The sequence below is a fragment of the Cryptomeria japonica genome, chromosome 4 (genome assembly GCF_030272615.1).
Source record: "Cryptomeria japonica chromosome 4, Sugi_1.0, whole genome shotgun sequence".
NCBI classification, from domain to species: domain Eukaryota; kingdom Viridiplantae; phylum Streptophyta; class Pinopsida; order Cupressales; family Cupressaceae; genus Cryptomeria; species Cryptomeria japonica.
The window spans coordinates 495,000,921-495,027,793 of NC_081408.1; the positions used below are offsets into that span (position 1 = coordinate 495,000,921).

Here is a 26,873-nt window from a genome sequence, read left to right on the forward strand (position 1 = left end):
GTTTAACTATTAATCAATTCTATTATCTCCATCATATTGATAGTTAACCTCCTCAAAATAATATAATTAAGATAATTATAATATAATAATATAATAATTTTTTAAATGGAATAATATAATAATATAATAATTTTTTAAATGAAATAATAAACAAATACTTTATTATAATAGTAAATATTTTTAAATAATAATAAAGATTTTATTAGTAGTAAGTTTGAAGTGAAATGGTTGAATAGATCATTTAGAGTTGAAAGAAATTGAATGTAATGAATAATATAGATAAACAAAATCAATATATCAAATCAATGGTTGTACATTTTGATAATTATAGTAATATATAATTTAAATTAATTAAATTAATTATAAGTTTATTATTTAAATTAATTAAATATACAATATTATACTTAATAATAAAAATATTTTGTAGCATCTTTCACCTGGAAAGTTGTCTCAGACCGGGAAGAACAATAGTCCTCGCCTCATGAAAACAAATTCTAAGTCCCAATCAATATTTTCGTTTCAAAAGCTGCAAATTTGTCTCGATCTCAAGAATCTTGTAGCTCTAAAACCCCGATATATTTAGCTCTACTTTTCGTTTACTGTGAATGGGTTGAAGTAGCAGCTGTAGGGAGAGCGGTCTTGGTTCTTTTCATTTGAAAAAAAATCTGCTTAGGTTGTGTTCCGTAATATTTTTCCTGCAAACTGCCATTTATTTCGTCGACATCGGTGACAGCGCAACCCAATTTGCTCAGAATCTTGAGGTAGGTCACCTGCCATGGTTTCAGTGATTTTTTTTTTTTGGAATTTGTACGCGGCCCGATCATTTTTTTTGTGTTTTACTTCATTCGAAAATAACTCTGTTGTAATCTGTTAAATAAATGGCATTGATTCTGTGGTTTTATCTATGAATATATTTATATATAGTAAATATTATTGTAATTCCTTGTCTTCGATCATTATTTGTTTATTCACGTAGAGATATTTTGAACTGTGAAATGTATTTTACGCTTTTTTGGTAATATTTTGGTTATTCTGTTTCCCTTGTTCTTGACTTTATTTTTGTGACAATAAGTTTGTATTAAATGGATACCAGCTAATGTTGCTGCTGTAAATGCAATGGTTGCCAGAGCTATTTTAACATAAAGTGAATAGTAGAGATTGGAACATCTTCATAGGTTAAACTTATCACATCTTTAAAAACTGTACAATATATTTCTTCACAGTTAAAATTCATTATATTGGCTCTTGTATTTTAAAGACTATCTATCAGAAGGCAAGGGATTGGTGTGACACAAAACAACTAAGTTTTCCATTAGCATTACAAAATAAGGAAATTGGTCACAACTCATGAGTATATTCAAAGAAAGAAATTATTAAGGGATATTTAGATAATCCTATGGACCAATATCTAAAATTTGGCTTTATAGATCAAAGGAAAGTTTTCTGGATCTTGTCAAACCCTCATTGTTGGAAAGGTTTGTGGATGACTTGATTGCATTTGTTCAAGTCCTATCTCTAGAAAGATACGTGGATTGTGTTTGTTTAAGCCTAAATTGTATTTGTTAGACCTTGCAACTCGTGCTCTACCAAACAGCTACAACTCAAATGCTCTGCAACTGAATGGACAAATCACACACGTTAAACAGACAAATCGCACATATTTTTTTAGTGTTTAAAGCATGTGTTTTCACGTCTGAATGCTGTTGTGGGGTTTCCAATTTCATATTAGGGTTTTCAACATCGGGCTGAATGTGTTTGCAACGTGTGTTGAGCTGGTGATAATTTTGTACTGGTTTTATGCAAGTACTTGTAGTCAAACTCAATGACTATTTGCAACTGACTCATCCTGTGTTGTAGGTGAGTTCAGGAGTGAGTAAATCATTTATTTTGTAAATTTGCGAGTACTTGTGGTTCTATGCTTTCACAATGCAGAGGACAGCAACAAATACTATAACCGTAATTTATTACCATTATGGGCAGTTTATTGAATAGGAAATAGAAAATTGATGTTATTGTTACTGTTTTATGTTTTTTTGTTTAAATGTTATTGCTGTTCCAGAAATCCCAGGTTTCTATATTATGATAGGTGCCCCTGAGTTGTGGCTCCCCTGTTCCACAGGTTTTATCCATCCTAGGATGAAGTTTCTAGTGATGGAAATGCCTTATGTTTTAGGGGGTAAAAATTCCCCAATAATTTTCACCTAGACTCATCAGAAAAGTGGTGTTCTCAGTGGTCTTTCATTTACTGTTTCTGCCTTTTTACCATAAATGAAAATTTCATTAGATAATCTTCTATAGTGGGGTTTTCTTGAATGAAACAACCATGCATATACACCATATTACTGGATTTTTCCCTCATTCCTTGAATTAAATAATGTGAGTAATGGCTATTTATTATTCTTCAATTGAAAAATAAATGTTAGATAAGAAACTAAAGCTCCTCTATTTGCAATCTTAGACAAAAAATTTACTTTGATACTTGGTACAGAACCCTGAAAATGTAAAGAATTAATTCTGTCTTGGTTAGTTTTTAAAATGTTGTCGTTCTGAAAAGTTATTATTTTGCTTCATTTAAGATATTGGTTTTATGTATCCTCGCATTCATAATGTCAAAGTTAATCTTGGACATAGTCCTATGCTTGTTTGGCAGGTTGCCAAGTTGCAAATTTGTGGATATTGCTTATATTGATTAGTCGTAGTTTTCCTATGAAGGTAATATTCCATGAACTCTTCTTTATTATTTACTAGTTACCTTTATAAAAGAGTGATTGCAGCTTGTTCTATTTAGAGAATAAACATTGATGATTCCTAGTCTGTGATGCATTTTCATATGAAATCATCATATTTCAATTGGATTACAACAATGCAATTTTTTTTGTTATGTTGTAAAAATGTTTTTACCACCTTATAATAGAGAATTGTTTTGAGAAGCAAAATGTTTTCTGCAAGTCTAAAGATATTTAATGCAATCAAGGATAGTGAGCCATATTAGGACACTGTAAGCAACACCACAGGTTTGAAAATATAGTCTTTCAAAAACTTACATCATTCATGTGATCTCTACAAAATTTGAACTGAGTTTTTCTCTGCTCTCTTTCTGAGCTTTCAATTTAACATATTGTTATAACCGTAACTTTGAGCTTGTGAATTTTCTTCATCCCTTCCCATTCTCGTCCTTTTATTTGAATGCTTTCAAGAATAAGAAAGAAAAAAAAAGTATTTTTTGGATGTTGATTGCCCTATGCCCAATACCCAGGATGGGTTTATATCAGATTGGGTAAGAGAAAATCTGCCCTCCTGCTCACTGGAGGCTTAAATCTTGCAAGGTATGGCCATAATGAACAACCTCAGCAGAATTGAACCATGTTGAATCTTCTATGGATCTATTTCTCCTCTTGACTAGCTACTCTCTGTAATCCTTTTCTTTGGTTCTTATAGCTACTCGAGTCCAGATGCTCATTTATTTCTTCCTCCTTTCTAGGCATCTTCTGTTTCTGCTCAGCAAAACGGAAATCTAAGTATGCTTCATCCTTCCTGTTCTGCACACCATGAAATGAATATAGGTCTGCCACATTTAATATTTGGGAAATGTCCATATCTTTTAATATTTGTATTGTTTGAAAGGAGAAAATTACATGCCTTCAGCTGCTCTGCAGCTTTTCCACTATCATAAGACTATATGGGGTCCCGCCCCTACAAAACTCAAAATGAAACCCGAGACAGAAAAACAACACCAGCTATGCCAACCACTAAGGTTACATTGCTTACATCAGTGAAAAACCACCAAAAAAACCAATGGCCTACTAACAGAAAATTCCTCACGAAACCATCCTACCGGAGCCAGCCAAGGGCCTCTTCCTTGGAGAAATTGGGGATGGCATGACTGGATCCTGCAGTAGACTGCACCATCCCAGCACTGGTCATGGTTCCCGACCGTCCTCCTCGCAACTCGCTGCGTTCCACTCTTCGCAATCTTCCGTGGGATTTGATGTCGCACGATCGGCTGCCCATTCTCACCAATTAGAGCCTGTGACTTCACCAGTGTTTGCTTGCTGCGCAATTTCGCCTGCTCCGTCGGACCCATCTTCCGCACAAAGTCCAGCAGATCCCGCCAACCTTTCCTTGCATCCTCCAATTGGGTTTCAACCGAGCGAGAGGCCGACCACACCACCAGAGGCTGCACTGCATCATTCCGCTCGCCTAAGCGCCTCCACAGCCCTTGCTCCATTCGCAAACCCACACCAATCTCCGCACGTTCCACCAACTCCGCCAGGCCAACCGACCATTTTGGCCTCAGAATGAGAGACACCACTCGCATCACCTCCTCCCTTGAACTTCCCACCATCAGTGCCAGTGCCACAAACAGGGACGATATGTCCAAATTAGTTTGCGGGCGATAGTCAGTTTTCAGGAATTCGTCTCCAAACATCAAACGAACAGCCTTCCAAAATTCTTCCTCGTCCACCCTAAATACATGCTTTAGACGATGGCTTGAAATAGGGCCTTGAAAGGCAGGCATTTGGCCCAGAGTGAACAGTGAGAAATTCGCTTCCATCGTTCCCCTGCCACATAGCCTAGAAATAGCACTTGCAAAGGAAATTGCAATCCCTCTTCGAAATGCCAAAAACCGAGGACCATAATGTCACAAAACGCTGCCACCCCTTCCATTTATTACATCGCACGCACCACCTCACACCGCACATTGCCAGCAAAACCAAAGTACCATTCACTGCCATAATTGCACCTACTCCGCCATTTTCTCTACTTGCTGCCATTGCAGTGTACTCAATCCACATAAGCCTTCCCCACGCCTCAACATGCATATCTAAAATGGGTTCACACATAGCTTTTCACAACTTCTCGAGTTCACCTTTCATACTCAACGCTTCTTCATACAAATTCTAAGGGATCCAAATCCCTTAAGTCTTCAAAGAAATTAAAATGTTCAGCCAAGGAACCATTTGCACCTACATTCGAGAGCACATCAGCTTCTGTATTCACTTCCCTTAGAACATGCGATACTTTAAAGTCCTCGAACCCAATTAGAAGGTCATGTATTCTTCTGATATGTTTATCCAGGTGCCAAGCATCCATCCTACCCCTAGCGATGCCATTCACCACTATCTGGGAGTCCCCTTCAAGGTGTAGTTTTTTCACCTCCAATTTTTTCGCCATAAGAATTGCTTCAATTGCCGCCCGACACTCAACTTCATTGTTAGTGCCATCCACCAATCTCTTTGCTCCAAATGCTAAAATACTACCTTTCTCATCTCGAGCAATGACCCCTGCATCGGAGGTCCCGGGATTCCCCCTGGATGCCCCGTCAAAGTTGATTTTGATCCATCCCCTATCTGGCGGCATCCATACATGACTTTTTTCAACAGCCCTAGGAGGATAAGCCCTTAAAAGCCCAGTAGCAGGCCTGATATCTTAGGCAACCCTTATCTCATATACATTACTTGAGAATTTCCTTAGATCTTTTTGCTGCTCAATATTTTTCCACTTGAGCCTGTTATACATTCTATTTTGAAACCTCTCCTTCCTGAAATGTGTGAGAACTAAATCTCCTTCGTGAAACCTAGTTTCTCTTCTCCTATAATTTGCATGCTTCTTGAATTGTGCTATATACTGCCTTAGCTTCTCTTTCATTTGCTCATAGACTTCATGCATATACTCAACAAAATCTTCCTCTGCACTCTTTCTAGTCAATTATATCCCACTCTTTGTTGTACTCTTGTTTACTAAATTGCTATGAGCAAACTCTGCTTGCTAAAATCATATCCCACTGTTTGGGATTCTCTCCAACTAAACACCTGGGTAGATTTCCAAGGCTTTTCTTCACCACCTCTGTTTGGCTATCTATTTGTGGATGGTAGGGTCAGCTAAGTCTTGATTGAGGAACTAATTTCGTCTACAGCATCCTTAAAAAGATGATCAACAAATTTTGTATCCTTATTCGATAAAATGATTTGAGGCAATCCATGCAACCGCACAATCTCTTTGAAGAATAAATCAGCTGTATGTGTAGCATCATTTTTCTTCTATTGTAAATAAATCAACGATGAAATGTGCCATCTTTGAAAACCTATCAACAACAACAAATATTGAATCACTTTCTCTATGTTCTTGGCACCCAAAGCACAAAATGTACTGATATCATCCTATGGTTTCTTTGACATTGGCAATGTTTGACACAATGTTGTGTTTTGAATTTTGAGTTCAACCTTTTGAATACTGATAAAGTCTTGTTGGTGTGTTTTTAATGCACGCTCAACTCATGATAAAATACCCTGAGATTTCTCTCTTGATCAAAATCTTGTAAGTGCTGAATAGATGGACTGTGTGATCACAAAGATGACTCCAAGGTTTCAGATTCAATGCAGATAGTCTCAGTTGGTTCGTTGTGAAATTCTGGTAATCTCAAGGGGGACTTACACAATTGTTCGAGGAGTGAATCAATCAAAGGATTTTGTTGATTGCTGACACTTGTATTTTTCTCTTTTCTGAATGATTTTTCAATAAGCTCTTTTCAATCCTACTTCTACTAAGACTTGGGAAAAAAAGGAAAAAGGATGAGGGTTTAGGAAGATAATTCTAATCCTAATCTAATCCTATGAATTTTGGAGACGGGAATTGCAAAAGTGGAATCCAAAACCAATTCTTGTTTCGCCAAATTCAACAACTACGCAAGAACGGTTCTATCTTCTAAGGGATTTAAAAGATTTTCATATCACCCATATTCACCAACATTTTGAACAACGTATATAGCGATAGAAGTTAAGTTTTCATGTATAGGTTTAGGCTAACTTTGCACAATAATTGAAAACCATTCAATATCAAAAGTATGAACACATCAATTACACATTAAGCAATTCTATCAAATCCTTCGTTCAATCTAACAACTTGAAAATGAAATCTATTCTATTGAAAGCCAAGAAACCATGCTAACTTGCAAAAGTAGACAAAATTTACCAACAATTGAACAATGAATAATGTCTTAGCACTTAAGAAGTATTATTACAACAATTTCTCAAAAATCTCTCCTTTTAAAAATGAGAGGAGGGTTTATATAGGCACCCCATTACAAAACAATGGCCCAGATTGATTCAAGATCAACGACCAAGATTAATAGATAAAACCCTAATTAGGGTTAATTGCAAAAAAACTCTTTTTGGCCAATGAGAAAATTACAATACTTTGGATAACCAATGAGAAAATAGGAGCCATTTAATATCTTCCACTTGTTGAGTCTGGTTCATTGCACCTGGACATGTTTGACTTGAAACCCTTAGATTGGGTGATTGATGATTGGGATGCCACCTCAGCTTGCCTTGTAGATTTGATTCCCCATCATGAAGAAGTGTTGATACCTTAGGCAATATCTATTGATACTCAACATTGTTCCAATTGCTTGACGTGATGAAGCAAATTCCTAAATTGCATCACCTTGGATGATCAAGTTTCTAACTTGATTAACTCTTCTGAAAATATATTCCTTCCTTGATTATGAAATTCCTTGCCTTGGACTTGGATTCTTGGGTGGAGTTCTTGACTTCATGTTGCAACGTTCCTCAACCAAGATTACCTCCTTGTATTGACCCTTACTCTTGGATTTCCAAAGGAAATTCAAGATGATTAGAACATTTTTTTCATTCTCATTGTCTCTTGAAGTTACCGCTCCTTGGTATGGAATCTCTTGATTTTGGATTTCCAAAAGAAATCCAAGGTCGATGTAGAGCCTTTCATCCTTGGATGACTTGATCTTCCTGAATGTCTTGATGAAGTGTAAGTCCTTCTTCTTTGTTCCTTTGATCCTTGGATTCCACCTTGAAGCGTTAATGTTGTCCTTCCATGCGTTGTGGAAGCAAGACGATTTGAAGTGAAAGCTGTTTTGCAAGTTTGGTAAATTCTTTATTAAATTACTCCAACTTTGACCTCAAATGTAGAAATTGGCTTTGAAATTCTTTCGGAAGATGTCTTGGAAATTTGCAATTTAGAACTTTTTCAAGACAGCCAAATTTCATTTTGATTTCAACCTTTTTGTTTTATTCCTCAACACTTAGCCAAAAGTTTCAAATTCTTCCTCTTTCAAGACTTAAGGCAAATCTCTTCTTGATTCTATCCTTTTTTGTTTTAATCACTTATGCCTTCAACGCTCTCCTCCAACACTTTGGCGAATTTTCCTTGTTCATCTAACTTTTTGCTTTGTTCATCTTTCTTTCTCCCTTGGGCGAATTTTATCCTTATTTCCATACTTGCTTTAATTCCTTAGCCAAACTCTTTCTTTATTCACCAAGGGTGGACTTTAAGTCTTGATTGGAAATTCAACCTAGGGAGGGGCGGACTTCACCTTGACTTAGGAACTTTCCTTATGTCTTAGGCGGACTTCATGTGTGTTCAAGGAACTTTCTCCACCAAGGGGGGCAAAGTTCATGTTCTATTAGGAATTTTCCTCACCAAGCATGGCGGACTTAATAGAAAGACAAGGAAATTGATGCCTTCCTAGGGTGGACTTTAGCATGGAACAAGAACTTTCTCCTTGCCTTGGAGTGGACTTCATCATTGGTTTGGGAAGTTTTCATAGCTTGCCTAGGGTGGACTTGGTATGTGCTTGAGGAAAGTTTACCATGCTGCCACACTTATCCCAAATTTCTGACTTCTTCCCTTCTCAAAGTGCCAACACTTAACCTAATTTTTAACCCACTCCTTGGGTGAACTTTGCTTGTTTCCAAGGAAGTTTTTCATCACCTTGAGCGGACTTTGCTTGATGCCAAGGAAGTTTGGGTGGACTTTGCTTATGCCCAAGGAAGTTTGTGCGGACTTTGCTTATGCCCAAGGAAGTTTGCCACTGAAGCTTGGAATTTTCCCAAGGAAACAAGGAATTTTTCTAAGGAATTTAGGAATTTTTCCAAGGAAACAAGGAATTTAGGAATTTTTCCAAGGAAACAAGGAATTTTTCCAAAGAAACAAGGAATTTTTCCAAGGAATTTAGGAATTTTTCCATGAAAACAAGGAATTTTCCCAAGGAAACAAGGAATTTAGGAATTTTCCCGATCCAAGTTTTAGACTTGGGCATTTTCCTTGTGATCTTCAATTAGCATTCTGGAAATTTTCCTTTGGATTCGAAAGTTTTTTTTGGATGATTTCTCCTGACTTGACACTTCTCGTGACCCAATGACCACCTACGACCCTAAAAAAAGCAACTTTCTATTTTTAGAAAAAAGCAGACTTAAACCAAAATACCAAAAAAAACTTTCTAAATTTAGAAAAAAGCAAAAAAGCAAATTTCCTCAAAAATAGGAAGTTGTCAAAATTGATCCTGGGAAATTGCGATTTTACAACTTTGACCTGTCTAAGCACATCCATAGCATCAAAACGCCCTTTTGACCATTCCTTCTCGTCATTGGTTTTGGTAACTCCTCCAAATTTCAAAAAACTTGACTCATTTGCAGAGATTAGAGACTGGAGACAAAACCCCAAGACACCAAAACACAACCCTAAAAAGCAAAAAAAAGGGGTTCCCCATTTGCAATAGGGCGATGTGTGATTATGTCACAACAAGTCTACAGCCTTGTACAAATCTTTTGACACCCATTGTCATCCTTGGCTTAAAGTATCTTTCCTTCAGTTGTGGGAGAGTCATATCTGCACCAAAATGGCTTACTGATCTCCCCCTCCATTTTTCTTTTATCAAAGCTCTCCCTCCTTGATCCTTGAGGTATGCACAACTAATTTCCCTTGAACAACAAACCACCCTACATAAAGTTGTCAAGCCAGAGAGTCATGTCTATGCTTGTTGGATTCATGCATATTGCCCATGTATCTCTGAAATTGTCATCCTCATGGTATAATTCCTTCATGGTATCGAAACTAACTATTTCTACTATAGTTATAGGACTCACCTAGACTTGGCGAGTCCCAAGGCGAGCTAGGCCATTTGAGTCTTGGGGACTCAGGCAAGTCATGGAGACTTGCCGTGTCTTCCAGTTTCACCAGACCCGGAAAGCCCCACAAGCTAGACTTGGCCAAGATTGGGGAAAAAAATTTAAAAAGAAAAAAAAAATTGTAAAGCATTAATTCGACATTTTAGTTCTTTTTTGAAAAAAACAAACCTTACAACCTTTCAACACTTGTTTGGTTTATGACATGCCCTTCTATGATTTTCAAAAGATTATGAAAATGGTGTGTGCCATGAAGGTCCATGTGGTTTTGAAGGTCTTCATTTGGGCTTGGTGGCGGGGGTTCCACCCCTCGACCTCGCCAAGAAGCACACCTAGGGTGCTGCTTTGGGACCTTGCGAGGAGCGGCTACCCCTCGACCTCGGCTTCACTGGGGGTGCTGCCCATAGACCCTTGCAAGGGGCGTTGCCCCTCAATCCCATTGTAGTGTTGCCTTCAAATCCTCACCAAACTATAAGTCTAAGCAAGTAATAGGCCAATAATGAATCATGATCATAAAATCTACAAAATACATATCCCTTGTTGTAAATCTCCGCATCTTCACAATCAAAGCCACAATGAAGAATTATGTTGTCTCATACGTTGGATAACTTGTTTAGTATACAAGGACTGCTGTAGGCAAAGTTGGCATGCTACAATCATTGTATATTGAATATGAGTTAAGTCATAGTTGGCAAGTAGAATGCAAAATGTATCAATCGTGCTACATAGACAACTCATAGAACAATCCCATCTATTAGTATCCTAGCTAAGGTCAAACTAGAACATAACCGTTTATCTATTTACTTAACCGTTCGTCTTTTTAATGAGCTTGACAACAAAACATGTAGTCTTGAAGGGTTCAAGAAAATTTAATAATAAGTTCCTCACTCATACACATTAGTCAATGAGACACAAGAAAATATCATGGCTACACTATCATCCAGGACCTATCTAAGACACCAGTACATGACTTGCCGTGATGTTGGGAATTGGGATGAGTAATGCAGGCTTCTCTAAGCCATAGACTTATATTTTTAGTTTGATATTTGTTTTGATGCCATGGATTTCATATTCCATGAGTTTTATATACATTTGACAATATTTATATATCTAAATGTGTTATTTCCTTCAACTAAAATTTGCCTTCATACTTATGTAATCAATACATACTTTTGTATGTGATCAAAGTAGCTTCTATGTGTCAAGCTTGGGTCCCGTGTTCGAGGTAAAAATCAGCTTGCTTAGTCTGAGTTAAAAATCAGCTTGCCGAGTCCGAGTCTTCTAACACTAATTTCTTCCCTCTTTTCTTTCAAGAAAAGACATCTTCTAGCCAAGGCATCTACAACTCCATTTGTCTTATCACTCCTATGCTTTAATTTTAGAACAAAAAAACAGTTCTGCAAAAATTCTGCCCACTTCATATGCATTTGGTTTAATTTCTCTTGGTTGTTAATGATTTGTGTATAGTACAAATTCCTTTGGAAGCAAGTAATGTCTCCATTTTTTGAGTGCTCGCACAGTTGCATAGAACTCTTGATCATAAATTGGATAATTTCTCTTTGTATTATTTAGTTTTCATTGAAGAATGCTATGGGTTTTATCTCTTGACTCAGCAAAACTCCTATTGCTGTCTCACTAACATCACAATCTACTTGGAATAATTTTCCAAAGTTCGGTATTTCCATCATTGGTTATATTATGACTGTTTGGATCTACTATCCAAAGCCAACCTCACAAAATAATAATAAAATGTTCTTACAAAGTTTGCAGGCACCAACCTATAGGAGGCAGCATTTCCCAATTACAATTTCATAGGCACCAACTTACTAGAGACATCAATCCCCACAACTAAGCATCAATTCAGCAAGAGTCACCAATCTCTTTTAACAGGAGGCATCAACTTATTCAACAGAAAGATCCAACTTTAAAAGTGTTGTTGCATCAAAAGATGGTGAACAACTTAGCTTTGTTCCAAATAGTATTGCATTGTTCAATTTAATTTTTCTTTGTCATTTATTTGCTTTGTCCCGCTCTATTACTACACATGTTGGAACATTTTGTACGTTATAGAGAGTCACTTACAGAGACTACTCTTTTACAAATAGACATACACACATACATTCATATGTTGCTTGAAAGCTTTCTACTTTATATATAGATTTATACATTTTAATTTGGAAAGATGTTGGCCTCAGAATGATTTGTTCCATCACTGTAACGTGCTTAATGTTTACCGAGAGAGATTAAAAATCCATCCAATAAACCTTGAGTTGGCCATGTCTGCATTTGATTTTCCAAACCCTTTTGGACCGTTACTATGTTTGATTACTATGTTTGAATATCGGATGTTGATCTTGTTTTTTATGGGTAGAATAAACAGTGATTAGAGCATTGACTATATTTGAATATATTGGACTAGGAGACCATGTTGCATTGATCATCATCAACCAATCAACAACTGCAATGAAAAGTCAAATGTTACAACTCAATAGTAATGGTCCACAAAGTAGTCGACAACTTAATCTAAGTTGGACAGACACGTAATTGCATGTAGGATTAACATAGACACATGTCTGTTAATCGCTTCATTATGACCAAGATCGGGCCCATCTCCTTCTCTTTTGCACTCTGCACTAACTCGACACATGGCATCATCTCATATCACCACAGTGATTCATCTCTCTTATTGCTTGCATGTGCTAGATTCACACGTGGAAGCATCACATGCCATTGCGGTTTGCATTGGGTCCCTCTACTCTTCTCTTGCACTCTGCCCTAAACTGCCATGTGGCAACATCATGCCCCATTGTAGGCTTCCTTTTCCTTCTTGCGGTACATGGACACATGGCAACATACTGCATCATTGCAACCATGACAAAATGCAAAGATTTGTACTGTGCGATAAGTGCAAAAACTATGCGTGGACCACACTACTAGAGCTTCTTTGCTTGAGCATCAATGAGTCCACCTTTGACAAAAGAAACATGCATCCAAACAACGCATCATCGCAGCCCTGATAGGTTCAGACATTTGTACTATTGCAGTCTTGTGGAACCATTTAGAGGCACACATATAGACTTGACCTAGAAAAATATTTTGTTTGAGCTTTGATAAATCTTAGGTCTGCACTGACATGGACAAATGGCATGACCATACAATTCATAACACTAATAGGATTCTAACTATTGAAGTAAGTTCTAATGTGTTGTCATGACATGTAATGTCCCCTTTCTAGGAGACAGGCAGATGGCAGGTGGTTGACCTTTAGTTGAGTTCCCTAAGGTCATCAGTTTGGATAGGGGACTCAATTGGAGGCTTATGGAGCATTGCAGGGGCTTTGTGAGCAGTTTGTGACAGTCTCCTAGATTTTAGGAGGGGTCCCTATATTTTAGGGGTTGATTGGGAGTTGACCATGACGCATTAGAGGACCTTTAGGATCATTCTGGGAACTTTTGTGGCAGTTCCTACTTTTTAGGGGGGATCCCTAATTTTTAGGGGTAACTATCAGTTGGCCTACAAGGCTCAGGCATCTTCCATGATCAGCTGGCTTCAGTCGGATTTCAGTTCCGAGTCCAGATGAGCATTTTATGAATTAATTGGGAAATATTTAATATTTCCTAAGTTAGATTTAAATAAATAGTTATAGAGCGAATCATTATAATCACTTTATACTTTATAATAAAATATAATAAAGTGCCCTTGGCACACTTCCCTAGGTGCACAAGTGTTAAGTTGTTTTTAAATAAATGATGGCCACTTTATTAATGGATTAATGATTTCATGATGGGTTGAATTCCTAGAAGGGAGAGGATTTAATTAAGTTTATGAAATTTATTATAGTGGAGCCCTAATTATGGATTGAGCCTTGGGGAAGAATAAAAGGAGTTTTAACATTATTTTCCAGCATTCTATTCATTCATTCATTCATTCTTCAATTTATTCGAGTATTCTAGTTTGAAGCTCTGAGGTTAGAGTTAGAGTTTGCAGCATATTCGTCCTTCAAGAACAAAAATTCTTGAAGAACCCAAGCTAGACACCACCCCAGCTTGCATGTGGAGGGATTTCTCATTGTGTTATCAGCAGTGTTCCACGGGCGTTGGGTACGGGGGACGCGAAGACAGGTTTCTGGGATGGGGGCACCAAGGGCCTAAGTTTGGGGACGACGGTGGGGGGGTGGTGGTGCTGATATAGTTATACATATACATATAGTAATTAAAAAACTAGTTTTGAAAAGATGTATGACATTGTATAACAGTATAAGAATTACATTTCAAATGAAACTATAGGAAATTTGAAATACTAAATCTAAATACCAAGATTTCTTCAATGCTAATTGCTAAATAAAATTTGACAAATGAAATTGTCAAATTGGAGATTTCTATTATATCGAAAACGGAAAATATGAATATCTGATGCCATTGCAAAGTCTATAAAGATGATTACATGATTCATCATTACAATGACTAGCCAAATACAAATACTAATAGCAATAGCATTACAAAAGAGACTAGAGTCATAGACAAAATGCCAAAAGGTAAATGACAAAACTCAAAATGTAGCTAATGGAGGCCTCTAATCATTTCCGAACTCCTCCTCATTGGAATTGCTAGACTCCTAAAGATCAAGATCCCTCAAGCTCACACCAACCAGCCCTGCATCTGAAGTGGTAGGATCATCCTCATCAATCTGTGAAGGCTTCTCTGGCTCTACATCCCATCGTGTTGTTGGACTCTCCTTGTACACAAGTGTCTTGCGGTCCATGAGACGCAAAGCACTGTGTATAGCCACAAGCTTCTCTGCTCTTTTAGAGGTAAGTATGTTCCTCTTAAGAGAGTGGATGAAGCTATATGTAGACCAGTTCCTCTTAGTAGTTGAAGAACTGGAAACCTGGGATAGTAGGCGGATGGCTAGAGTGGTGGTCAAAGATTTCGGGCCATGACAATTCCACCACAAAAGTGGGTCCTCCTGTGCCATAGTTTCCATATCCATCTTTGCCACATCTGAATAATCTCTAAGAGTGGCAAATCTTCCCCACTTAGTGCAAATTGTGTCGGCATCTTTGGAATCAAACATCTTCTCTATGCACCTAAAGAAACCCGCCTTCACCTCATCATCTTGAATCAGTGTCACTCTACCCGGTCTAGCCTTGTACCACTTAGGATTCAAGGCAAAGGCAGCCATATGCAAAGGAGTGTTCAACTTGTCCCATCTGCACTGATTGATAGGCCGGATTTGCTCATTGTAGAATGCTAGAGAGGGGTCCTTCACTCGCACAACAACTCTCATCTGGTCAAGCATAGAGTCAATGCATTCATACTCCTCTCCAAGATTAGGTGCATCCCCATCCCCATATCTGATCACCTGGAATACTGGAGAAATGATGGAGACAATGTATTTCGCATCAATCCAAAACACATCATGATTTGTTGTTTGTAATTAGGGCTGGTGGATTCCAATTGCCTTGGGCAACATTGGAATCCGCCTCCAACATATAGGGCCAGGCCCAATACCTCTCGGCTCCACCTAAAAGGCCTCCACGCTACATCCAAACCCAACTCGCCTCCATGATAGGGCCGACCCTATCCAATTCACTTAAAAGGAATAAAAATAATTAATATGTTTAATTTGCAAAGAAGGCCGACATGATTGAGAAGTATTACTACTCCTATAAATAAAGCATATACTTCTCATAACATCATTCATTCAGTTTTGCAAGAAGGTGCGAAATATATTCTAAGGAAGCGAAATATAGAGTCAAGGCAGTTGATAACAGCGAATTACATTAAAGTGCAGCAGAACATAATAGAAGACAGCGAACTCCATCAAATGCAGCAGATCACCACCAAGAGATAGAGAACTCCATTGAAGGCCCAAACAAACCCTATAGAAGGATTGCGAACTACTTGAAAGGTGCTGCTACCCTTGTAAGACACAACAAGTCTGATTAGGAGGACTACAAATCATGATTTCCATTAGCAAACTAATTGTGAAGACTTCTATCTCATCTTCCTTATGACTGCAACATCTATACTCCAAATAAGTGTGTAATTATCAGTTGAATTCAAAACCATAATCAGATCTGAGGATCTTTTGGTTGGGTTTTTCCTCCTAGGAGGTTTTCCCAGGGTAACTGTGCTTTGTCTTTATGCATTCATTTCCTTTACTATGCTTAAATCTGGAAAACAATAAATTTAATTAACCTAGTTAAAACTAATTCTGATTTTCTGAGTTTTATTCAATCTGAAAGTACTAAAATTAACACGATTCACTATCTCCTTCACCCTTCTCCCCTCCTCTGTCTTGGCCTCAGCCCACCTATTCTACTCATTAGTCATAACCATGAGTTGCAATTCCTCTTGCAACTCAATCATTCTCTCCAAGAGAATGAAATAGGATGTGTATCGGGTCTCAACTAGTTTCAAGAACTCCTTCGCGAAGGTCCTGAAGAGTGCATGTGAAGTGTGGTGGTTGCAGAAAAACATTTGCACATCTCTTGCATTGCCGACCACTCCTCTAATCTAGTCAATCTTCCCCATGTCCTTGAGTGCATTGTTCATGGCATGCACACAACATGGGGTCCACCAAATGTGTCTATAGGCTGCCTCAATGAGTCTCCCTGCTGCTCTACACACATGGGCTGCATTCTGTCACTACTTGGACCACATTTTGTGGCCCAACCTCCTCAATAGCCTCCCTAAGGACCTGAAATTGAAAATCAACATCTTTGCGATGCCCTGTACAATCAATTGCTCTAAGGAAGTATGAGCCCTCTGCACACGTGATCATGATGTTGATGAGTGGACGATGGCTAATGCCCGTCCACCCATCCATAACTATGTTGCACCCGGATGCCACCCAACATGCCTTCATCTTCTCCATCAAAGTATTGATCTTGGAATAACACTTATCCAAGATCGAGGTCCTCATTTTCGTCTCACTTGGTGGCACATAAGATGTTCCTCCCTTCACCACCATAGCCATCATCTCCCTATAATAAGGAGACCATGTAACATGAAATGGAATGCCATTGGCAAAGAAGAACTTGCCAATGGATTCATCTATCTCATCTCTTAGCTGCACATTAAACATATCAGCAATGGGGTTACTCTGTGGTGTCTGCAACCTACATTTCCCTGCCCTGGTGGCAGCAGAAGTGGAAGTGGATGGAGATCCAAACATCATTCCTCCCGTCTGTGAAGCATGAGAAGTATGTGGCAGATTCTAGCTGTGTTGAAGGGCTGCCCTAGTAGACAAAGTAGTAGGCATTGAAATATTTGTGTCATCTGAAACCCTCCAAAGCCTGTTAAACTCAATTCTGTACTTTATAATTTTAGCTTCCTCCATAACTTACAATGTCTGACACCTTTTCTTGTCCAAAAAAGAAAGTGTGCATTCACCCTACTGATGCTACCAAACCATTTAGTGTCACAAATATTGCACTTCCACTTCCTTGTTCCTCCACTTGAATGTGATGTGCCTTGTACTGATATTCTTGAAGCAAACTATTTGAGAGGAGACTTAGGATCAAAAGGACCCCTAGCATACGGTGCCAACAACTCTGAAGGGCAACCTGTACTAGCTGGTGAACTCGCCATAGAACTAGATTGGGCTCTAGGATCAGCCCCATGGTCACCCCCCTCATTTTCAGGTTCAAATTCTGAATCATTCTCACTATGAGAATGGATTTCCATCTAATCCTCACTCATGTCTTGGGAGTTCATTGTGGAATTGACACTGCATTTCACAAAATAAAAATAAGAATAAAAATAAAATCAGCCTAGTTTAACAAATAAATTTATTTTCCTATTCATCTCAAAATCAAATTTGATGTTGAATCTTGAGGGCAAAATGATGAATGCATCTCAAAATCAGATTTGATGTTGAATCAGATTTTGCCCTCAAGATTCAACATCAAATCTGATTTTGAGATGCATTCATCATTTTGCCCTCAAGATTCAACATCAAATCTGATTTTGAGATGCATTCATCATTTTGCCCTCAAGATTCAACATCAAATCTGATTTTGAGATGAATAGGAAAAAAAAACAAATTTAAAGCTAAACAAACAAAGAACCAAAAATGACATTGAAAATCAGAAAATAAAACTAAAAAAACCCTACCTTGTGCTTGAAAAATCTCTCCAAAATGCAGTAGAATCTTCTTCCTCCTTTTCTTCTTGCTTCTTCTCACTCCTATCACACTTGCAATCACTTTTCTCACTCCTTCAATCAGTCTTCTACAAGTTTTTCCTCTTCAGCTTGCTGAAAAAAAATCAGTCTTTCAAAATGAGAGTGAAATCAACAAAAAACATGGTTTTGTGTTGTTTTGGGGGAAAGGGTGGGGCCCACGTCCAATTAGGGTTACCCCCCAACCCCCAAAAATGTCACCTTTTTTTTAAATTTTAATTTTAAAATTTGCATTTGACGTGGGGCAACGGGATACGTTTGGGCGTCTCCCTGCCCCTCGAGAAATGCCTCCGCGTCTCCCAAGGAGACTTGAGGACGTCCCCACGTCTCTGGCGGTGCTTTGGTGGCGGTGGTGGGACGGCGAGGGACGTTGCGTCCCCGTTCCGCCGTCCCGGAGATGTCCCCGTCTCCGAGACGCGACCAAAAATGGGGGGGGGGGCGCGTCCCCGTGGAACATTGGTTATCAGCTGGAAAGAGCAAATTAGCATCAATTCTTGGTAAAATTATTGAAGTTGTTTGCAGAACAAGGCAGAATTACAATTCAGAATTGTGGAGGTGCAGATCTGGGAAGTGAATGCCACCATTTATTAATTCTTTCTAATCCTAGCTGGGCTGTACCACTTTGGAGGCACCTATGGTGTCAATTTCATCATATAACAGCAATAAGGGTTTGCAAAAGGTTGGAAATCCATTGTCAGCATTAATAAACAGCAGATCGGGGTTTTAATCAGGCTAAATAAGGTTCATGTGATTGATATCAGCAATTTATTGAGGAAAGGTAGTCAAATTCAGGGATCTTGCCTAGAGGCCTAGAAGAAACTGTAGCGGATCTGCCTATTCTTTCATTAATTGTTTTTGATAATTGTAGTAGATGCGAATAAATCACATTGGTGGCGTTGAAACTTCTTGGAGGCATATTGTGAAATTTCACCAGAACCATTAATTAAACACCCATTTCCAAGCTTAGCGTTGGATTCATGGTATGCTACTTGCTATTCTAGTGTAATAAATCTCAGTAATTTGAAGTTATTGTTTGCTGATATAAAAATCAGAATTCTGAAATAGTTTATCAGTCCATTATTTCATTATATTTTGCATTCAAAATCACTTGTTCATTGGCAAAGAAGCAAGCATAAACCCTATATGATCCTTTGGAAACAATTGGAAATCAAAACCACTTTCCACAAAAAACCTCAAAACAACAAGTTCAAAGCTCAGAAAATCAGTTCATCGGTTGGAAAGGGATCTTTCACGGCACACGTCAACTCGACGCAAAAGTGTGACATCAATGTGTGCCAACAATACATAGCTTGCACTAAGCCTTTTGAGCATGTTGCAAATAAGATCATGATGATTAGCACCAACTTGGACGAAGGGCGGGGACCACCATATATGCCTTGACCTTCAATACTTAGGGAAATTAAAGTGCAATTGGGTAAATGGTAAGGCTAGAAATGTGGGCTGGTAAGCACACGACATAAAGGGGCTTAAGATATTACTTAATCAACCAAGAACATGCTAGAGCCATTCAACTACAAATTAGAACAAAGGTAACTAGGGCCTAGACAGACTTAGGGTTTTTAGTTTTATGGTAAAATTAAAACCCTAGTAGGCAAGCTCAACCCTAATTAACATGCAATAGAGCTTCCAAAGGCCGATCTAGAGATGTCCACCCAAATTAATTGTTCACCTTGCTTCTTTGACATCAATGGCAACATGTCCAACTAACAAAGACAACATTTGCAACAATGTGAGATAACACCAACCTTTGACATTAATGACAATATTTGCAACGATCTCCCCCTATGTGTAGCTCTCCCAAATTGTATCTACTGAAACTTTCTTTTGACTATATCTACTGTAACTCTCCCTCGTTGACATCAATGGAAAAGGGATGTTTAGTTCTGCACAATTTTCTTTTTCTTTTCATCTTCTTATCTCTGTACACTCCCCTTGAAAGCATCATTGCAAGTCCAACTTGACCGTATCCCTCCCAAACTACAATTTCTTAGGGATGCAAGATTAATACTTGATTATCTCTCCCTAAATTTGTGTTTCTCCTTAATTAAGCACTTAGAAACAGGATGAAGGAGATACCAGACCCAACTTTTGCTTGAGATATTCAAAAGTTTCTTTTGGAAGGGGCTTAGTGAAGAAATCTTTAGACCCATTGTGCTGCAACTTTCTTTCTCAATAAATGATACTTGATTGGAATATGCTTTGTCCTTGAATGCATAATAGGATTCTTTGATATGTTTATTGCACTTGTTTTATCACAAAAGAATTGAAATTGGCTGATCATATGCTACCTTGACGTCTTTTAATGTCTGCTTCATCCAAAACGCTTGTGTGCAACATGTCTGCTGCTATGTATTTTGCTTATGTTATGGATAAAGACACAAAATCTTGTTTCTTGCTTAGCCAAGGCACAAGATTATTTCCAAGGGAAAATGCTCCTCCACTTGTACTTTTCCTATCAGTAACACTCCCTGCCCAGTTTGAATCTGTATATGCTATCAAGGTAAAGTCTTCATTTCTAGGATACCACAAACCAAAATCCTTAGTGCCTTTTAGATTTTTTAAAATTCTTTTGATTGCCTACGTATGAGTCTCTTTTGGTGCAACTTGAAATGTTGCTACCATGCTTACTGCTTGCATAATATCCATTTTTGATATTCTTACATAGAATAGGCTACCAATCATAGATCTGTACAAAGTCTGATTTGCTTCAACAGATTTATCATTTTTGCTCAATTTACAACTTGTGACCATATGTGTTCTCACTGGTTTGCAATTTTCCAATTTGAATTTCTTCAACATTTCTTGATATACTTGGTTTTTGAACTAAATACTTCTTTTAGACTCAAAGATTTGTAAACCAAGGAAGAATGACAACTCACCAAGCATGGACATTTCCAACTCCTTTTGCATCTCTTCTGCAAATGCTTTGCACATCTTGACACTGCGACTTCTAGAAATGATGTCATCTACATAGACCACGACTATCAATTGATTCTCACCTTTAGTCTTGATATAGAGATTACGGTCAACAATTCCTCTTGTGAAACCTTTTTGTTGCAAATATTTATCCAAACTTGAATATCAAGCCCCGGGGGCTTGCTTTAGTCTATAAAGTGCCTTCTTCAACTTGCATACATAGTCTTTTTTTTCTTCCGATAACAAAATCCCTTCTGTCTGTTCAATGTAAACCTTTTCCTGTAAATTTCCATTTATAAATGCAGACTTGACATCCATTTGATATACTTTAAAATTCTTGAAAACAACAAATGCCAAGATCATTTTGATAGCTTCTAAGCTTGCAACATGAGCAAAAGTTTCTTCAAAATCAATACCTTCAACTTGAGCATAACCTTTACAGACTAACCTTGCTTTTTTTGACCATTTGACCATCTCCATTCAACTTATTTTCGAAAACCGACTTGGTGCCAATCACATTTTTGTCCTTTGGTCTGGGAACAATTTCCCAAGTTTCATTCTTTTCAATTTGATTCACTTTTCCTTCCATAGTATCAATCCAATGCTTGTCTTTACTTGCCTCTTCAAAATCCTTAGGTTCTATCTAAGACAACAAAGAGAATTTGCTTGTTCAGTCATACCTTATAATCTTCTTGTGGTCTGAACTCCAACATTTTTTATCTCCAAGGATTTGACTCTCTCAGTGATCCCTCTGAATATACTTAGATGGTGTCTTTGTATCCTTTCTTTCTAATTCTGCTTCTTCTGTAAAGCCTGATTCCTCTTGTGATTTTTCTTTTTGATGCATCGTTTCATCCACTTTAACATTTGCACTTTCAACTATCTTCTGCAATCTTTTGTTTTACATCCATAGGCCTTGCTTTTTGAGGAATAGCCAAGGAAAATACCTTCACATGATCTAGAAAAGTATTCAGCTGTTGCAAGTCTGGCCTTCCATAATTCATAAAGTGTCTTGCTGTTGTTGTTTCTGACTTGCCCTCTATTCAGAGTGTAGACAACAGTGTTAATTGCTCTCCAAAACATTGTTGATAGCATGGATTCATTCATCATAGTTCTTGTTATTTCTTGGACAGTCTTGTTCTTCCTTTCCACAACTCCATTTTGTTGGGGAGTCCTTGCAGCTGAGTATTGTCTTTTTATTCCATGATGCTCACAAAATTCTTCAAACTCATTAGACGTAAACTCACCTCTATCTGATTTTAAACACTTAATCTTTGAACCAATTTCATTTTCAACTATAGCCTTAAAAACTTTGAGCTTTTCAAATGGCTCAGATTTTTCTTTTAAGAAGGTGATCCATGTCGTTCTAGAAAAATCATCACTAAGCAACATAAAGTACCTTTCACCTTGAAGACTTTGTGTTCTTCTAGGTCCACAAAGGTTTGTATGGACAAGTTCTAATGCCTTTGTTGTTGAATACTCTTTTGACTTGAAGCTAGCTCTTATCTGTTTTCAATTTTGACTTTGCTTGTAGAGAGTTTTTGAGGGCTTAGCAATCTTTGACATATCTCTCACTGCTTGCTTGGTACTGATCTTCTTGTCCACAAAGGTTTGTATGGACAAGTTCTAATGCCTTTGTTGTTGAATACTCTTTTGACTTGAAGCTAGCTCTTATCTGTTTTCAATTTTGACTTTGCTTGTAGAGAGTTTTTGAGGGCTTAGCAATCTTTGACATATCTCTCACTGCTTGCTTGGTACTGATCTTCACAAGATTGTCAAAGTTCATATAACCCATTCTTCTATCCCATAGCTAGTTCTCATCTATCTTTCCTATACAACACTTTTCTCCCTTGATCTCATTGAGAATGTACAAATTATTTTCTGTCCTATATGCATCTGCAATCAATCTTCTTGCCTTACTGATTTCACAACCTTTGTCATTGAATATGAAAGTGTGTCCTTGATCACACATTTCACTAACACTAAGAAGATTATGCCTCAGGCCTTCTACACACAAAGACATTTTTGTGTTTGTCTTCCCTTTTTTAAGATTGAGAGTACCTTTTTCCACTATTTTTGTTGAATCATTATCTTCAAATTTTACAGTGCCTCCATCAGTTTCCTTCAAAGATAGAAACTTGCTCTTATCTCTTGTCATGTGGCTTGAACATCCACTGTCAATGTACCATTTGTTCCCTTCATCTTGTGCTTGAAATGCAGCTTGTTCAAGCATAAACTTCACTGTCTTCTGATTGTCTTGCTTTTGCTTCTTCTTCCACACTTTTGTAGGTTCTGCCTTTTGCTTAGCAAAACTGTCCACTTTCTTGTCCTATTTAGAAGGTTCTACAAAAGTACTACAAAATCTTGCTATATGACCAAAATTGTTGCACTTATAGCATATGACATTGTAATTCAACAAAGGAGCATATGAATTGTAATTTCTATTGAGAACACATTATTTCTGTTTTTGTTCATTAAATAATTACTTCTTGCACTTGCCTTACAATTTGTTGCATTATGACCAAATTGATTGCAAAAAACATAATAACCAGAGAAAGAAAATTGGAACTTGGTCAAACGTGTATATCTTGCAGGAATTAATCTTCTAAATCCCTTATTATGCTTTCTGGTCTTCTGAGTAAAACCATCCTCTTTCTTCTTGCTGTTCTCACTTTTGATAGTATTCTAGAGTCCATCTACATTTTCTTCTTGGGAGGTTCAATAGCCTTTGAATTTTAATCTTCTTCATAGCTGATACCTTTCTTGATGAATGGTGTGACCTTTGACTATTGAGAATATCATTTAGGATCTCAGTACTCTTCTCAAATTTTAAGTTTTTGTTCAACTGATCATTTGCTTTATCCAATTCCTTACTTAAGGATACAATAATAGCTTCAAGCTTTTCACAGTCCTCTTCCTTTGTCTTCAACCGAGTTCTCACAACTTCCTCTATCCTGTTTGCCTCTTCTAATTGAACCTTTAGGCTGATAATCTTTTTTTCAGATTTCTCAAGGCTTTGGGACAGTTCTAACTTTGAATCATAGTCTTCTTGTTGAAATTTTTGCAGTAACAACTTTCATGTCAAGTTTTTCTTCTTGAAGAGATCTTGATATCACTAAGAGAACAGATGAGTTCTTCAAGATCCACTTATCCTTCAATTTCAACATGTTCTTCTTCTGATTCCATCTTTTCTTCATCTTCTCTCACAGAATTGTCTTCACTTTCTATGACATCATTCTTCATCTCTATTGTCATGAATAGAGTTTCCTCTCTATCACTGTCTGAGATACTTCCATCACTTTTCTTAGATGAGTTGCTGTCCTCTATGCAATAGAGGCTTTTCTTAAGCTTGTGGAATATCTTCTTTTCATGCTTGTGGCCCTTTTTGTATTGCTGATGTCTGCTACCTTTCTTCTTATTATCATGATCTTCACCATCATCGCTACCTTTTTCTCCACATGGACATTTAGCAGCAAAATGCCCTATTTTACCACACAAAAAAACATTTTTAAGGTAACTTACCTTTGTATTTGCTAGATCCTTTATTCAACTTTCTCACGATCTCACGAAGTGTGCTTCCTCTACATCTGATTATGGCTTGATTCAGATTCTTCATTCTTCAACTTCTAAGATGCTTTGAAGGCTGCTTCTTGCTTTGATGGCTTCTCTTGTTCAGTCCTCATTTCATATGCAATGAGAATTCTTCACTTTTTTTATGACAAAGACTTTTCAATCGAATCTGAAAAGGAGGGAACTTTGCACATTTTTTTTGCACGATCATTGGTTCATTTAATCTTTTCACCAAGCCCTTTAATAGTTTTGACAACTTCATCTACATGAAGAAGGTAGGCTGCAACATTTTCTGTATTCTTCATCTTCAAGCTTTCAACCTGTCTTCTATGAGTTTGGAGCTTGGCCTTCTTTACTTTGTCATCACCTTCATAGATGCTTTGAAGTTTACCCCACAACTCTTTTTTTAATTTACAATTCATTACTTTGGCAAACTCTGATCTTGTTAGACCCCACAAGATGGCATTCATGGCTTTTGCATTATTCTCACTAGCCTTCTTAACAACTTGATCTATTGGTGGGGTTTTGAGGAGCTCTAGAGCCTTCAAATAGGTACGCATCCTTACACTCCATAGTGTATAATCAAATCCATCAAACAATGGAGCTCTATTTGAAGAGAAATCTTCTTGATCAGCCATGTGTGTTTTTAAGATCTACCTTTCAGTTGTTAGGCTGCACAAAAGGAACCAACTTTGATACCAACAAATGGGCATACAATTATACTAGGGAAGGAGGGGCGGGCATGGGGAGTAAATCAGTATAATAAAATCCACAACAACAACAACAATTACACAATATCCACACAAGAGAGAATACCCGATTTACGTGGAAACCTGTTTGAGAGAAAACCATAGTGAAATGATTGCTTGGACCTACTGTCCAAATTAAGTCTCACAAAATAATAATGAATGTTCTTACAAAGTTTGTAAGCACCAACCCATAGGAGACACCAATCCCTGATTACAATTTTGTAGACACCAACCTATTGGAGACACCAATCCCTACAACTGAGCATCGAGTCAACAAGAGAGACCGATTTCTTTTAATAGAGGAACTTGTTGATGTGCTTTTTATGACACCTCGAACACAAATTAAAATAATAAGTATTCTATCCTCCCTTGAACAAGGAAACCCTCGAATACTAAACTTCATGATCAAACAAGGGTACCCCAAGTTTTACAATGCGAACAATCGACTTTAATGTTCGATAGATTCAAGGTATATGATGTGATATTGCTGGTAATCACAAAGGGACTTACATTTGCCGAAACGTGGAAAACTCAACCATCTTGGATAATAAAAGACAAAAGGATGAAATCTTAAGGGAATCTAAGCTAACACCTAATTATGCAAGAAATGATTGCTGACTTAGTGAAACCAAACCAATCTTTACTTTGCCATGAGGAAACAACTACACAAAGGTGGTGCAATCTGTTAATGATTTGTAGCTTCGATCGGAGTAATCCTATTGATGAAATCATATACATGATTGATCTCTATTACTGATCATAGTCAGCATGATTAATAATTAGGAAGATATCATTATGTATATATGCGCACATATATATATAGGATTACAATATTGTAATATATATATATATATATATATATATATATGTATGTACATATATACATAATTTGGATTTGTATTATATGTAATTATCTAAGTTGCTGGTACGGGTACGGGTACGTGGGTACGGTACGCTGGTACGACAATTTTTTTGGGGGGTGCTGGGTACGTTTGGGTATGTCCGTACAAAAAAATGTAAAAATCATAAATATATACATATATGCAGTCTAGATGTTAAATATTTAAATTTAATATAAAGTGAAAATGTAAATTTACTTAATGATTATGAATAATTACATTTTCACTTTATATTAAATTTAAATATTTGAGTTTTAACATCTATTACTATACAAATATAAATCATTAAATAATAATTAATAAATAATAAAATTATATTTCAAAAATTAAAATTAAATTCTTAACTTCCTAAACATTTAACAAACAAATAAACAATAAACCTAAAATAAAAATCTAAACTTATTATAATAAATAAATAAAATAAACAAACAAATAAAAAAATAAATATAAATGAAAATCCTAGAGACTAAAAGTCTAAAACTATAGTTTATAACTTTATAGCAAAATTTAAGAATAAAAACTTCCTCGAGCTTTGCCGCGATCCATCGAGCTCCTCCTGCCTGCGTCGAGTTGTCGCAACCCGTCGAGCTG

The 26,873-nt window shown here is 37.2% G+C and overlaps 1 protein-coding gene across 4 annotated transcripts in view; it reads left to right on the forward strand.

Annotated features, from left to right (window-relative positions):
- Nucleotides 1-423: 423 nt before the first annotated feature.
- LOC131060374 (lariat debranching enzyme) overlaps nucleotides 424-26,873 on the forward strand; it is a 105,410-nt gene continuing 78,960 nt past the window's right edge. Inside the window, exons 1-2 of one of the 4 annotated variants that reach the window (XM_059219907.1) lie at nucleotides 424-761; nucleotides 2,651-2,712. In XM_059219907.1, coding sequence (XP_059075890.1) covers nucleotides 2,707-2,712 — 6 coding nt within the window. In that variant the 5' untranslated portion in view covers nucleotides 424-761; nucleotides 2,651-2,706. Of the gene's footprint in view, nucleotides 762-2,631; nucleotides 2,713-11,873; nucleotides 11,893-26,873 lie in introns of those variants that run through there. The other 3 variants (XM_059219908.1, XM_059219910.1, XM_059219909.1) reach the window with 3 other exon arrangements.